This window comes from Geospiza fortis, unplaced genomic scaffold (genome assembly GCF_000277835.1).
Source record: "Geospiza fortis unplaced genomic scaffold, GeoFor_1.0 scaffold162, whole genome shotgun sequence".
Lineage (NCBI taxonomy): Eukaryota > Metazoa > Chordata > Aves > Passeriformes > Thraupidae > Geospiza > Geospiza fortis.
Window position 1 is genome coordinate 9,003,802 of NW_005054316.1, and position 13,923 is coordinate 9,017,724.

At 36.8% G+C, this 13,923-nt stretch overlaps 1 protein-coding gene across 1 annotated transcript in view; it reads left to right on the plus strand.

Moving 5' to 3' along the window:
• SYNE1 (spectrin repeat containing nuclear envelope protein 1) overlaps positions 1–13,923 on the plus strand; it is a 241,632-nt gene that overhangs the window by 202,629 nt on the left and 25,080 nt on the right. Inside the window, exons 127-130 of the mRNA XM_031056245.1 lie at positions 1,276–1,434; positions 1,897–2,063; positions 8,896–9,058; positions 12,731–12,918. Of these exons, the coding sequence (XP_030912105.1) occupies positions 1,276–1,434; positions 1,897–2,063; positions 8,896–9,058; positions 12,731–12,918 (677 nt within the window). The remainder of the gene's footprint in view (positions 1–1,275; positions 1,435–1,896; positions 2,064–8,895; positions 9,059–12,730; positions 12,919–13,923) is intronic.

Here is a 13,923-nt window from a genome sequence, read left to right on the forward strand (position 1 = left end):
TTCCTTATGGAAAGTACCTGTGAAGGTTTCAAAAACCCCAAAGTAGGAAAAATGCTTCACAGTTACCAGCACAGAATTTGTTATGAGTTAGTTGCATTTGAACGAGCAAGTGTAGATAGATCTAAATTAGGATTCAGTCACTGCTTGTATGTTTATGGTAAAAGAAGGAACCAAGTAAAGAAGTTTTATCTTAGTTTTAAGCATGCTGAGGGTTTCAGGATGTAACCTAGTGCAGCCCTTCGTTCATCTGCTGCTTATTTCCGGAAAGCTGTCATCAAGTTTGGAACCACAAAAAGGAAATGCAAGATCACGTGTATACCCCTGTTCAAGCTAATGCAGCAGTTAAAAAGCACATCACTTTAATTTGTGAAAGAGCTTCATCTTTTCAGCTGAAATTACAATACAAAGTCAGAAATAATCCAGATCACACTAGGGAGGAAGTAAGTAGTTGTACCAATGTCTGAAGCTGGAGAGATGATTTTGCTGCTTAGCATGTTCTACTTTTTTGATTTCAGTGTCCATCTGGGTCTGCCACTGCAGATGGTACCACAGTTACAGCTATTTCTTAAATGCAGCAATGTTTTCCTTCCTTGTGTGTTAACAGCAGCTTTTGCTTTGTTTGATGTGTCATGCCTTATCTTTCCTGTCAGAGCACACCTCAGTGCTTTGGAATCTCTCAAGGTGGCATGCCTATACACAGGAAATAGTCATCTATGAAACCAGTGTATTGAGACTCAAGTAAAAAATTACTTTTGCAAAATACACTGTATCTTGGATTTAGCTTTGTATTCATGTGCTCATGCAGAAATGGCCCAGACTTTTGGACTTTGGCCTGTACTGTATTTGTTGGGGGTGTTTTTATGCTTTGGTGAAGCATTTTTCTTTTTAATTTAATCACTAGGACTAAAATATTTTATAACATTTTAAAAGTGAGCAAGAACTGTAAGAAAATTAAATTTTTATCTTCTAATGGAAACTTTGGGTTAGAGATGTTATGAAACAAGATATTGACAGACTCCTGAGCTTAACGCTTGGGTGCCTGTCTCTGTGCATAGGATGTAGCTAACAGGAAATCTGAGATCTGCACTTACCCCTGAACTTACAGGCAGTCACAGCAATTTTTGCTGTACGACTCCAGTTTGTTTCAATGGCAAGTAAGTGGCTGCAACACTTTTTCAAGGCTAGAGGAATTCACATTGAGGCACCAAGTGTTTTAAGCATGTCTTAAATGCATTTGCTATTTTAGTTTCATTTGCTCTTTGCAAATGGTTTCAGGTCTCCTTGCGTCGACAACAAGTTAGTGAGAGACTGAATGAGTGGGCTGTCTTCAGTGAAAAGAATAAGGAACTTTGTGAATGGCTGACGCAAATGGAAAGTAAGGTGTCTCAAAATGGTGACATCCTCATAGAAGAAATGATTGAGAAACTTAAAAAGGTATAGTATACACTTATATACCCTTCTTTAACTGTTTAATTGTTTGTGAATTAGCTGAAATTAAGGTTTTACCTTACCCTGATGTGTTCTGGTTCTCTCACTATGCAGCATTTTCCTGTCTTTGTTGAGATAGGACTTCCCAGAATACCAGAAAATTATGTGAATGCAAAGTCAGAGGCATCTGAATGCTTTACTAAGTGTCCAATCAGAATTGCCTATAATGAGTTAAACTATAGCATATTTATAGAAGGCATTGTGTTTTGGGCTGTGTTGGGTAGGTTTTTTTCATTCTTCTGGTAATTGTTTTTGTTTATCCATTAAATATATAAGAGGTTGTCACTCCACTTACCAATCAAATGAAAAAACAACATTCACTTGTATTTTGCACCATTCCTTTTGTAGTGTAGAGCAGAATATATTTAGAATAAGTACCCTGTCTTCTGATTGCTCTTTACTCTCTAGGATTATCAAGAAGAAATTTCTGTAGCCCACAAGAACAAAATCCAGCTTCAGCAAATGGGAGAGAGACTTGCTAAAGCCAGCCATGAGAGTAAGGCATCAGAGATTGAGTACAAACTTGGCAAAATCAATGACAGGTGGCAGCATCTTCTAGATCTTATTGCAGCCAGGTAAGACAGTTGTTTTGTTTCTAAGTTTTAAGTGGGACAGATTAATTTGCTAGACGTCATGCATTTAAAATCCTTTATTGTCTGCCTTTTTATCATAAATTCTGAAATAAATTTATTTCTAACCATCAACATATTTCTGTGAAAATTACTTTACTGTTTTACTTTATGGTACAGGACAACATTTCTTCAAGGAGAGTCATTTAAAACCTTCATTATAATAATATGGTGATGGTAGTAGGTTAACAGTTGGGCTTGATCTTAAAGCTGTTTTCCAAACTTAACAGTTCTATGTATCTACAATATAGGATCAGTTGCAATCAGATTTATTGAGCCTTGCCCTAGTACCAGCTTACTTTACATGGTGCTTAAAACTGGATGCAAATATATTTTTTCTAAAAAATTTCTTGTCAGCAGAATCAACACAGTGCCTTTGTAGTTTTGTATTTCAAGAGCAGGTCTAAAACTAAGTCTTAAGTTTTCTGCCAGATCATTTTTTTCATGGATGGAGAAGAGTAACTGAAGGTAGATATATGCACCCTGGGCTTAAAGACTCTTTTTATTCAAGGTCAAAAGTATAACAGCAATTTTCAGAACTTAAAAAATACAGGATTGTTGTTTGATAAGTAAACAAAATTATTTATTTGTTTTGACACTTTCTGTTTAGCTGTGCTACAGTCTTCCTTCCATTAACAATAATTTTCTCACAATTTTGCACCTCATGGATTCAAAAATAGCTCATATACTTTATAATTCCTATTTCTTTGATGTAAGGACAAATGCATTAGTAATAGTTTAGTCCTGTTAGCAGCAAAAAGGTTTGTTTTCTTTCATCATCTTTTTTTGGCTCTTCTTTTTTCATATGGTTTATTGCATTCTTACTCTGAAATCTGTTAGTATGGGAGCAGTAAATTTTGTGTAAGCAGAAGCATTCCAGTGGCTCCAGCTCCTTTATTAGTAGTTCATTTTAAAGTAATGAACACCATATATTTATTACAGAAGGATTAAGTCAGGAAGTAGCATTACCATTGAGGAGCCTGCTTGGTTTCAGCGGATGGGATACATCACCAGTTGTTGAATTTAAAGTATATTTGATATATTTTTATGTTATTCTTTTGAAATGCTTACACAGAGAAGTATTCAGATAATACCTTCAGGAAGTTTCTAGCATAAAGGGATTGCATTCAGAAACTACTGAACGCATCTTAAAATTATCTGTCTTACCTATCCAGTATTACAGATTAGTCCCCACTACAGGGAGTGGTGAGGATTTAGGATTTTGTATCATTCTCAGGTGGGGAGACATAAGATGCAATATTATACACTGTGTGTATAATTATATTATACACATTCTGCTATCATGAAGTATTAAGTCCTAGTTCTAAACTAATGGATGTAATGTATTATTTACTTTTATTTCCAGATCATTTCAATTTAGCCTTCTCAACTGGCATGCTCAACAATATTGTATGCAATTAAACATATAACTCTTTACATTCCAGTGCCCACTGAAGTGCAAAAAAAACTCTGCAAACTTGCTGAAGTTGGGAAATAAATTGTGGAAAGGTTTGATGCTAGGCTATGAAAATTTTGGTAGTTCAGCTGTATCTTAGGCTGGAAATCATTAAAAACCGAGGTGTTGATTAATGTGTGCACAAAATGCTTGTATTGATGTCTAAATACCAGTGGACAAAAGGGTTGACATGCCCAAAATAATATTTTAGAATGCTCCAGAGGTCCTTTAGAATATGTTCTTATAAATTGTCATGTGTTTCTGTTATGATATTTTGGAATTTGGAGTGTATCATATAACATAATTTTGGCTTCATTCAGGTAGTAAAGGCATATTAGTTGTCCTGGTACTGAGAAAAAAAATACATCTTTTCATGTTCCAGATGCTTGACAATATTAATAAATTGTTAGATCCTGCAGACTTTCCTGCAGTGCTGCAGTAATCCCTTGCCTGGAGCATTTTTCTTTTCCTACATCTGTGAACTAATAGAAAGTGCTGTGTGAAAGTGCTTTAGTAATATTTTATGGTAGTACATGTCCAGTCTAAATCTTTACCTGTCAGTTTTATACTGTGTGGTGAAACTTCTCCAGTCATCTGTAAAAGCATCTTTGTTTGTCACATTCTGTTCCCTTACCCATTACTCTTCATTGCCCCTCCATTCAGAGGAGGTCTGTAAATACAGAAGTGACAGATGCAGAATTGTCTCTGCACTAAGGACTTACATTTCTTCCCTTCTAGAACCATGTAATCCTTTCAGATGAATTTTTCTGATATGTCAGCCTCATGAAAAAGTTGCCATTGTTTACAGCCAGAAAATGGTGCTATTGCTGCAACGGCTCAGGCTTTGCAAAGAAGGTTTTGTATGTGTTTTCATCCTTTCCCCTACCACTCCCAGTCCACATTCCTGGAGATCAAGTCTGGCACATGTTGATGAATGCAGGTTTTATTTAGAAACATGACCACTTGTCACCATCCAGTGTCATGTTATCAAGCAACGGCTGTTAACATTTGTTTGGCATGAAACATTTTCTGTACAGTACTCCCCAGCAAAGTGCATCCCCTTTCCTCCCCCCTCCAAAAGAACTGTGTTTGCAGGCTTTGGGAGTGGAAGTTCTTCTTTTTAATACTGGAAAATTTCATGGTTGTGGTGGAAGACTTGCATGCTGTGAGGATGGCGGAGGACAACAGTGTGGATTCAGACCTCCCAGACTGTAACTGTGATATCACAAGGCAGGCAGCTATTTTTGTTTGCTTTTGATTGATACTATTCTTTCTGAAGTCTTGGCTTGCTGGGAAACTAACTGAAATATTGATATATAGAAATCAGTACTATAGCTAGAAATTACTGTTTTCTGCTCAGTTGAAAAACAGTTGACAGTGATAACAGCATACTTCATTTTACAGCTAGTACTTTTGGATCCTGGAATAATTTTTTTTATAGCGGTAGAGACTTAGAACTAGTAAAATCTCTTAGCTGTCTGAGAGAAACTGTGGTCTGATTTTACTGCTGTTTTCAAATACAAGAGCATGTACACACATGAGAATAAGCAGACTGTATCTGTCTGCTTGATATTTGTGTCATCAAAGGGGCATGACTACAAGCAAAAGGCAGAGAAGGAAAGAAGCTGTAAAGAGAGTGTTTCAGACTTAACTTATTAAAGCCTGGCTGTTCTGTTCATGTTAATGACTGTTTTGTAACTGCATGTAATACTTGAACACAGCCTGTATCATCTCGGATTTTTGATCCAGCTTCTCTTTTTCCCTTTTCTCATTATCTCTTATAGAAATTTAGCTGTTGTTCAGAATTCTAGAAATTCAGACTTTGAAAGAGCAAACTGATTGGAGTAGTAAATATAACTGGCTTTACTGGTGTCCTACTACACAGTAGTACTGTACTTTGGAAAATAAATACTTCTTTTACTAATAAAAAGATTATTTTTCAGCTCATCTTTTCAAAGCTGATTTTAATAGTGCAACATTTTTCAATATTTCAGAGTGTTTCTTTAAACTTTGTCTACTGTTCCAAGTAGATATTTTTTTAAAAGCACCTTTTCTGTTTTCTAGTCTGTACTGTACAGACTTAGCCAACATGCTCTTACTTACTTTTTTTTTATGTTGCTTTTAAAGTTTAATATTAGTAAGCAGCTGTCTAAATGACTAATGCAGTAGTTATGACTTCTATATGATGCATTTTTCTGTACTTACAGGATTGTTCCCATTTAGATTTAAGTGGAATTTAAGATTTTCTTCTTTAGGACTAGTTGAATTAAATACAGCTGTGTTTAATTTTAGCTCCAAGTTATTTTCCCACTGTCTTTGCCCAATGTAGAGTAATAGACATTATTAACAGACAATCTAAAGTTATTGGTTTATTGGGGAAATTGAGGCACATTAATTGGAACATGGAAATATTAGTATCATAAGGCCATTCAAATTGTTAGATGATTTTTCACCAGTAAAACATGCAAACAATTGAATTCTGCTGTATTTTTCTTTCTGAGAGTTTAAGTATTTGTAAATTGTAACAAGACTGGGGAGTGTGTTTTATGAAAAACAACCTTCAAACCAACTGTGTCATGGTTCCCACCATTTGCTTTCAGTGCAGAATTTTTATTATCAAGGAGAAAAGTTATCTCAATTCTCTCACAGTAACATGTGCAGTTACTGTGCTGTCTGGTGCTGCAACAAAAGCATGAAATTATTATTGGAACCATTAACACATGAAACATAATCTTGCAAATGAAATCTCAAAACATCAAAATTACTCTTGGCTAGGGATCCCACATACCTGATTTTAAGATTTTAAATTTGGTCTTTTTCTCTTAAGCAGAGCTTTTAGGACATAAGCAGCTTTGCTTGCTGAAATTTGGAAGGAAAACACTCAGACATTTTGGATTGCATTTATTATTTGATCACGGATATGCTTTCAGTGTAGCCAGAGGCACAACACTGTACTGCAGCTCAGTACAAAAAAAATCTCAGCAGACTCAACTAAGCACTGGTTTATTTGTTTCTATTTGTACCACGGGCAAGGAACCTCTTACGTTAAACTCAGTATGAAAAAAAAACTGTGTAAAGGGTAGACATAGTGGGGGTACAGGAAGGAAGCTGGAGGGTTTGGGTTTGGGTTGGTTGGAGTGTTCTTTTAGTATATCACACTGTTTTTCTTTCTCTTTCTGAAGTAACTTAGATCATGTGACTGAAAATAGTGGTAGTTGGCCTACACTATTTTTTATGCTCTAGCAGGGATGTACTCCTGTGCAGTTTGCCTGAGGCAGAGGGCACTTTCTAGAAGATGGACTCTTTATAGTTGCTGCAGGCAAAATGTAGATGAAATCCAGCACAGAGATTAGAGTACCACACAATTGCAAACAAAAACATCCTGGTCCACAGTTTGTCTTGCAGATGATTGAGTGACATTGTTTCTCCACAGGGCTGGCGTGACTCATTGTTCCCTTTGCTACTCCAGCAGGCCTGCAAAAGATCAGTAGCATCGAGCCTTGAAAATATAAGCAGAAAATGGGCAGGATTTCTCTCCTTTTCAATCATGTCAGAGATTGAAAAGCTGTATGTGCCTTCCAGAAGGGTGATAACCAACTTTCTTGGTCACCCTATGAGCAAGTTTCAGTTGGTTCAAACCCACAAAACATTGTATGTAGAACCAGAGGTGATAAGGAGAGGGTACCCTCAGTGGGTGTTCTCCTACCATCTCCCTAAGCCTAAACACATGGCTGTGTTATGATACATAGCCTCATGATGAGGACTAAGGCAGTCTTTCAGCATAGTTGTATTGACTTCAGGCCCATCATAAACAGGTTTTCACATTGCCCAGATTTTTTTTTTCAGTTACCAGGTGGGGTTTTTTTACAGGACAAAACCCTACAGCTGTTGGTCAAGGGACTTCAGCAAGGAAGCTGTATTTGGACTGTTCTTAAGGGTTTTTAGCTATAAAGATCCATGGTTTAGCCATCTGTGAGCTAAAGGGAGGACTATAAAGAGAAGAAAAATGGAAAGATTTAACTTCTTTTTTTTTAAGATTACAATAATATCTTTGTGATTGTCTTAGTCGTCAACTGCAACTACTGCTTTCAGTATGGAAGCACTTGATAAATTTGCTGGTTAATGTTGTGAGAAAAATGTGAACTGCTTAATTTGAATTATAGGATAGTCAGGTGGCATTTTGTTTCTTTAACAAACCTGGCAGTCTTGTATTTTTCAACTCAATTTAGTCTGTTCCCAATTGCACTCATCTCTTAAACCTTTCTGGTATTGAAACACTTAAGTAGAAGAGCAATAGGAGTATAAAAGGGAACATTACTCAAGATTGGTTTTGGTACCACACAAACAGGGCAAAAGAGAGAGCTTAGAAAAAAAAATCAGAATTCACTAATAATGTATGTTATGAAACATGGGGATAGGAAGGAGAGAATTATTGAAGGATAGTTTTGCAGTTCAAACTGATTGAAGGAAAAAATATTGAGACAGGATGAAAGTTTAGTTGAATTTATTCAATCTTTAAGCTTAATGCTCCCTTGATTAAAAAAACAAACAAACAAAAAACACAAACAGAAATCTATTTTGTTTTTCTTGCTCATTTGTCTTCCAGGGTCAGGATTCCAAGAAAAATTCTAGTTAGAAGTCACTATGCAGTTCCATTCCAATTTCATCTATTTAAACCTGAAATAGTCCAATAACACCAACTTAAAGCAGCCCTTGGAATTCAAGAATTCTCCCCAAGTTCTGAGCTGGACTTCTTGCTCTGAAACTTATTTATTCAAGGGCAAGTCTTCACCCTGGAACAGATTGATCAAAGAGGTTGCCCAGATGATGCCCCCTCGTTAGGAATGTTCAAGGTCAGGCTGGATGGGGCTCTGAACAACCTGATCTAGTTGAAGATGTCCTTGCTCATTACAGAGCAGGTGGACTAGATAACTTTTAAAGATCCCTTCTAACCCAAATCTTCTGTGTTACTTAGGTCAGTGTTTTCATGGGTGTGAAAAAGGCCTGTTCACTCAGTGCACTCTCCCACCAGCACATGGATAAGTTATTTGTACTCTAAGAAGAGCAGTTGTCATCTATTGGTCAAATACACAATTAAATTACTTAGATGGTTTTGGGGGTCAACTGATAAAGGTGCAGAAGCTTTGAAAATGTTTTGTGGCATTCATAAGCACTCAACCAGCAGCCATGAATGCAGGACTCGATGCCAAGTATATGTAATATACTTCTGCTACATAATAAAGGAAGACTTTACAGAAGAACTCACCTGTGAAAATTTTCCTTCAGGGTGTTCTTAATACTGCCATTTCTTTTTCTTTACAGGGTAAAGAAGTTGAAGGAAACCCTTGTTGCAGTGCAGCAGCTGGATAAAAACATGAGTAGTCTGAGGTCTTGGCTTGCCCACATTGAGTCAGAGCTGTCCAAACCTATCGTCTATGAAACTTGTGACTCTGAGGAGATACAAAGGAAGCTAAATGAGCAGCAGGTAAAATACAACACACTTACCAGGTGAACAGTGACATGGGGAGAGCCAAAGTAGAGTGTCCCTGGGCTGCCCATACCCAGTTCAGTTGAGAGGGCATGAGGCAAAATGCTTAAATATCAAGGCAAGTGGTACTTACTGTGTCACTTATAGAGCCTTCTGCTGGCCTTGACATCGAATCCACCAGGAGCTGATTGACATTGCCAAGAAAGGTAAGGCACCAAGAGATGTAACCTGAACGAGTTACTGCAATTGTTTTCCTTTGGGGCTTGTGGTTTTTGTTTGTTTGAATTGTCTGTTCCCAGAGGCAAAACTGACACCTATTAGACCTTGCAAATTTTGCAAATGCTTGAAAATGACTATTTTTAGCAACCTTTCTAACTCAGTTTTATTTTGCAGCTTGTTTGAGAGTCACTTTGCACGCAAAGATGCATGAGCTATACATGTGAAGTTAAAATTGGTTGGTTTATATTACACAAAGCCTTTATGCAGTGCTATATTAAAATATGTAAAAAAAATGTGAATTCAGACAGTTTTTGGCCTTTAAAGTAATGTTACTTCTAAGATTATTTACTATACTTTCTCCTTCCTGTTACACTTCACTGCCCAGTGCAGTTTTACCTAGAAGCACATTGCTGGAGAGAACTGCTGTCCTTTGTGTTCCGGCTGGTTACTTATTGGAAAAAATAGCTTTCTGTTTCCTATTGGAGAGGAGTTAGATGTTCTCCTGAGTCCTTTCTCCAGAGGAGAAAGAAATACATGGGAAGAGGAAAGACAGGATATTTTGTGGATAATTTATGATGAGTACAAATGGGCATTTTGCTTCTTTAAGCTGAGGGTAGAACTGAGAGCCAAGAACTGCCTCAGAGATTTTGCCAGCTCCTCAACTGATTTGCTACTGCTCTGTTCAGAAATACTTATTAATATTTTGTATGGAATTTACTTAAGGATAATAATTTATAACACAGAAGCATCAGTAATGAATGGTGTTTCTGAGACAATAAAGTGCTGGGAAGGGCTAAACATTGCTACCAACAAAGTAGACAGTTGAGATTATTTACTGGAATCCCTATGCAAACATCCCATAGTTTGTTACAACCACTTCTTGGGGAATTTATTTTGGGCACAGAGACTGGTATATCTCTGCCTTCCACTGTTTCCTTGTGGTGACAGCATGCAGTGATATTCTGTAGAAGCGAGAGTGGTTTAATTTGGATTCTAAAGGGGAGAAATAGAGGTGAATCTTACCATGGGAGGATGCTGTATTTGGAAACATGGTGATGATTTGATAATCTAACAATACAAGACACGGTTATAATAATAATAGTTTTAAAAACCCACCCACTTTCAATGCATGGCAATCATTGTTTTTATTAGTTGGAGGCTGTATCACTATCCACTATACCTCAGAAGACTACGTTCTCAAATACTTTGTTCCCTGTCTCTTCTGTTAGTGACTTTGTGTGCTTTTCCATGTTTGATCTTCCACTGAGGTCATGTTATCTTCCCAGTTGTTCATATGCAAAATTAGGTCAAAGATGTTATGTTGTGAAAGAGGTGGGACAAATTCCATTTATGAAACTGCATTATCTACTTCTCAGCATCTACTTCAGCCAAGCATCAGCTTTGCAGATTTGGTCTCTAGTGAAATTAAAAATGCAGTTGAATCTGGATATCCTGGGGGAAGGTAGGGTAACTTCAATGCAGTATTTTTCTGGGGTAATGAACTTCATTTCAAGGATTACTTGTTTGTTTATTTTCTCAATCTCTTACCTCTTGAAATGTGAAAAAAATGATGTTGGCTTCTGGGCAAATAAAATAAAAAAAGAGGTTGTATATGGGTGACAGCAGTGCATAAAAGTGACACTCCTTTGTGAACTAACCCAAAGGCTTAACGTTCTCTAATAAACATAATATATTTTAAAATCTGGGAAATAAACATTAAACTATGGAGAAGAAATAGTCTAGACATTGCTTGTGGAAATGTTCTGTAGGTGAATTTAAAAAGTGTAATTCTTAGGAATGCTTAGGACCCATAGTTCTCACTACTGCTTTACACCAAAACATTAGAAAGGAGATCATGTTACCTGAACTTACTTAACCTCAAGTCTCATAGCTGTCTGGAGTGTGTGTTTCATAAAGGGTGACATCTGATTATAGAATCCGCCCTTCTATAATAGTTCAGGGCAGCTAGAAAGAAAAATAAGCATTTTGACATCACAATGAAAGTATTTTTCAGGCAAGTGAAGTGAGAGGGCCATTGCTGAGGAATAAAATATTGTGATTTTCCATTCGATGTTGTCAAGTAGATGTTTATGAAATAACTTTCTAGTTGAGAAGATGAACTAGAGTACTTCGTTAAGTGAAAGGCCAGTTATTACAAGCAATCAAAAACTTATTTCTATAGATCCACCTTGCTCTATTTCAAATTTCCTGTTTTTTAATTTGACATTTAGATCTCATTTCCTGCTGGAAGACATTTTCAGTCATGTTGCTAGCTGTAAGAGAGCTCCTCTAGGTAGACATTAGATATATGTAGACACAATGTATTGACACAGTATTTCCCTTTGCATGCCAGTTTACTTCACTAGCAAATTTATAGAGCAGTTTATCTCTAATCATCCTCAAGCTGCCACACTCTCCTACATAAACGTCCACATCTCTGATTGTCCTATTGGTTGCTTTCTTCACCTGAATCAGAATTTAACCTAGTGTTCTAGATGCAATATAGCACTTTTTCATGCAGTTACATTATTATTTCTTTGTCACAATTGGAATTAGGTTGTCTTGGCTTTGTTACTGTCCATACTGATTTTTCCATTTAATACTCTGATGATATATTACAAATATGGACAAAATTCAGAGTTTCTTTTCATAGCACTGATCCAACAGCAACAGCCAGTTACTTCTGTGGTTAGTCTTAACTTGAATCCGGAGATGAAAACTAAGGTGAAATATTAGTTCTAGAGGAAACATTATCATCAGTGTAGAACAAACCATTGAAACCAAGAAACCGTCAGGAAGAATAATACTGATCATGCATAATAAGTGCTAAGACAGTGTGAGTGCATTTTCTTTAGGTGTGTGGAATTTTCATTTTCCATTTCCAATGAAAATACTATAGAACTGGAAACTTGAAGGAAGAAAAATTTCTAACATGCACTGTTCAACAAGTGCTGCTACCAATTTCCATGTCAAACGTGCCACTTTGGAGCTATCTCATGTGGGGAGCAGCATGTTCATGAAGGGTCCCTCTGCCAAACCCATGTAGTACATTAGAATGTACTTCCTTGTCACAATTCTCTTACTAACTTCTGCTTTACATTCTCTGTGATAATGGGAAAGGGCTGAGAGTAATTCTACCATTTATTGGTGATGTTGATTAAATGTGTGTGAAAGATGCTCAGCTGAGCATGCGGAGCTCTGGCAGTTTGTCCCAGTTGATGGTTTGGTGTTGGTAGTCCCTGGGAGAGCTGTGCATGCTGCCAGGTTCTCCTGGCCTCATTGACCACATTGCATCACCACTTGCGTAGATGCACTCTCTTAATTGATATTACTGGATGTTGTTACTCTGTTTGCAAGCTTTTTTCTCTTTTTAAATGATTGGAAGATAAATACATTTGCATGGATGCATGTTTAGCAATTTCTCTTAAGAATTAATCTCTTCACCTGCAGGAACTCCAGAGGGACATAGAGAAACACAGCACTGGCGTGGCATCTGTTCTCAATCTGTGTGAAGTACTTCTTCATGACTGTGATGCTTGTGCCACAGAAGCAGAGTGTGACTCTATTCAGCAGGCTACACGCAATCTGGACAGAAGGTGGAGAAATATTTGTGCAATGTCAATGGAAAGGCGACTTAAGTAAGTCTGAATCACCTACAGATTAGTATTTCCTTCTGAAATACAAGATAGGATGTATATTATATGGTTGCAGTACTGAATAAAAGAGTGTAAGGTTCAGAGAAAGATCATACACTGAGTAGAAGCCAATACCTGCCACGCCTTTACGAAAAGAAATGAAGTTTTGATTTGCACATGCCTTTATGCAAACGATCATCAATTGGTAACAATCATCAAATTTCACTCACAAGTCCTTCAGTAGAATTATTTATCATTTCCCACGCTTCGTAGATATGATGAGAGAGAAACTAGAGAAAGTTTAGATGATAGCAATGACTCCCAAGAGATTTGGAAAACATGACATAAAAGGGAGGTTGTGACACTTAAATTTACACAAAAACTACAGAGATTGATGGGAAACTAGTTATTGAATGGCTGAAATGTTATTCCAGGTATTAGGGTTTATTTGTAGCTGGTGCTCCTCAGCAGTTTCTCTTATGTCTGGCTTTGTTCATTTGGAAGAATTTTAGGACTGAGCACTTACATGGAATTTCTCCACCTGTCCACCTTAGCTGTGCTGAGCAAATGAGGGCCCCAGCATCCAGGATTTTTGAGTGTAGTCTGGGTAACTGCACATGCTTAGACCATCATATCCAGAAGATTGTTTTCTATTCCCACACAGGATAGTGTGGAGATTTCAATAGCAATAATGACTGGGGCAATGCTATGTACTATGTGCTGACTTAGTAATGAGACATGTTTACAGATTTAAACTCCTGTATTTAAGATAATTTCTTTAACTTTTTAAGTTACGAAGCTTATTTCTGTCATGTTTATACAGTCATATAAAAAACTCTAGGAAGAATTTGATGTTTCAAAATGCTGAATTGAACATTTTATGATCTTTCATTTTGTGGGATATTCTTAATGTATTTAGTAAAGTTTCTTGTTTATTTTTTGCAGAAGATGTATTGCTTTTAGGTTTGAATCTATATCCACAGATTCATATCTTTAAGTAATTTTATA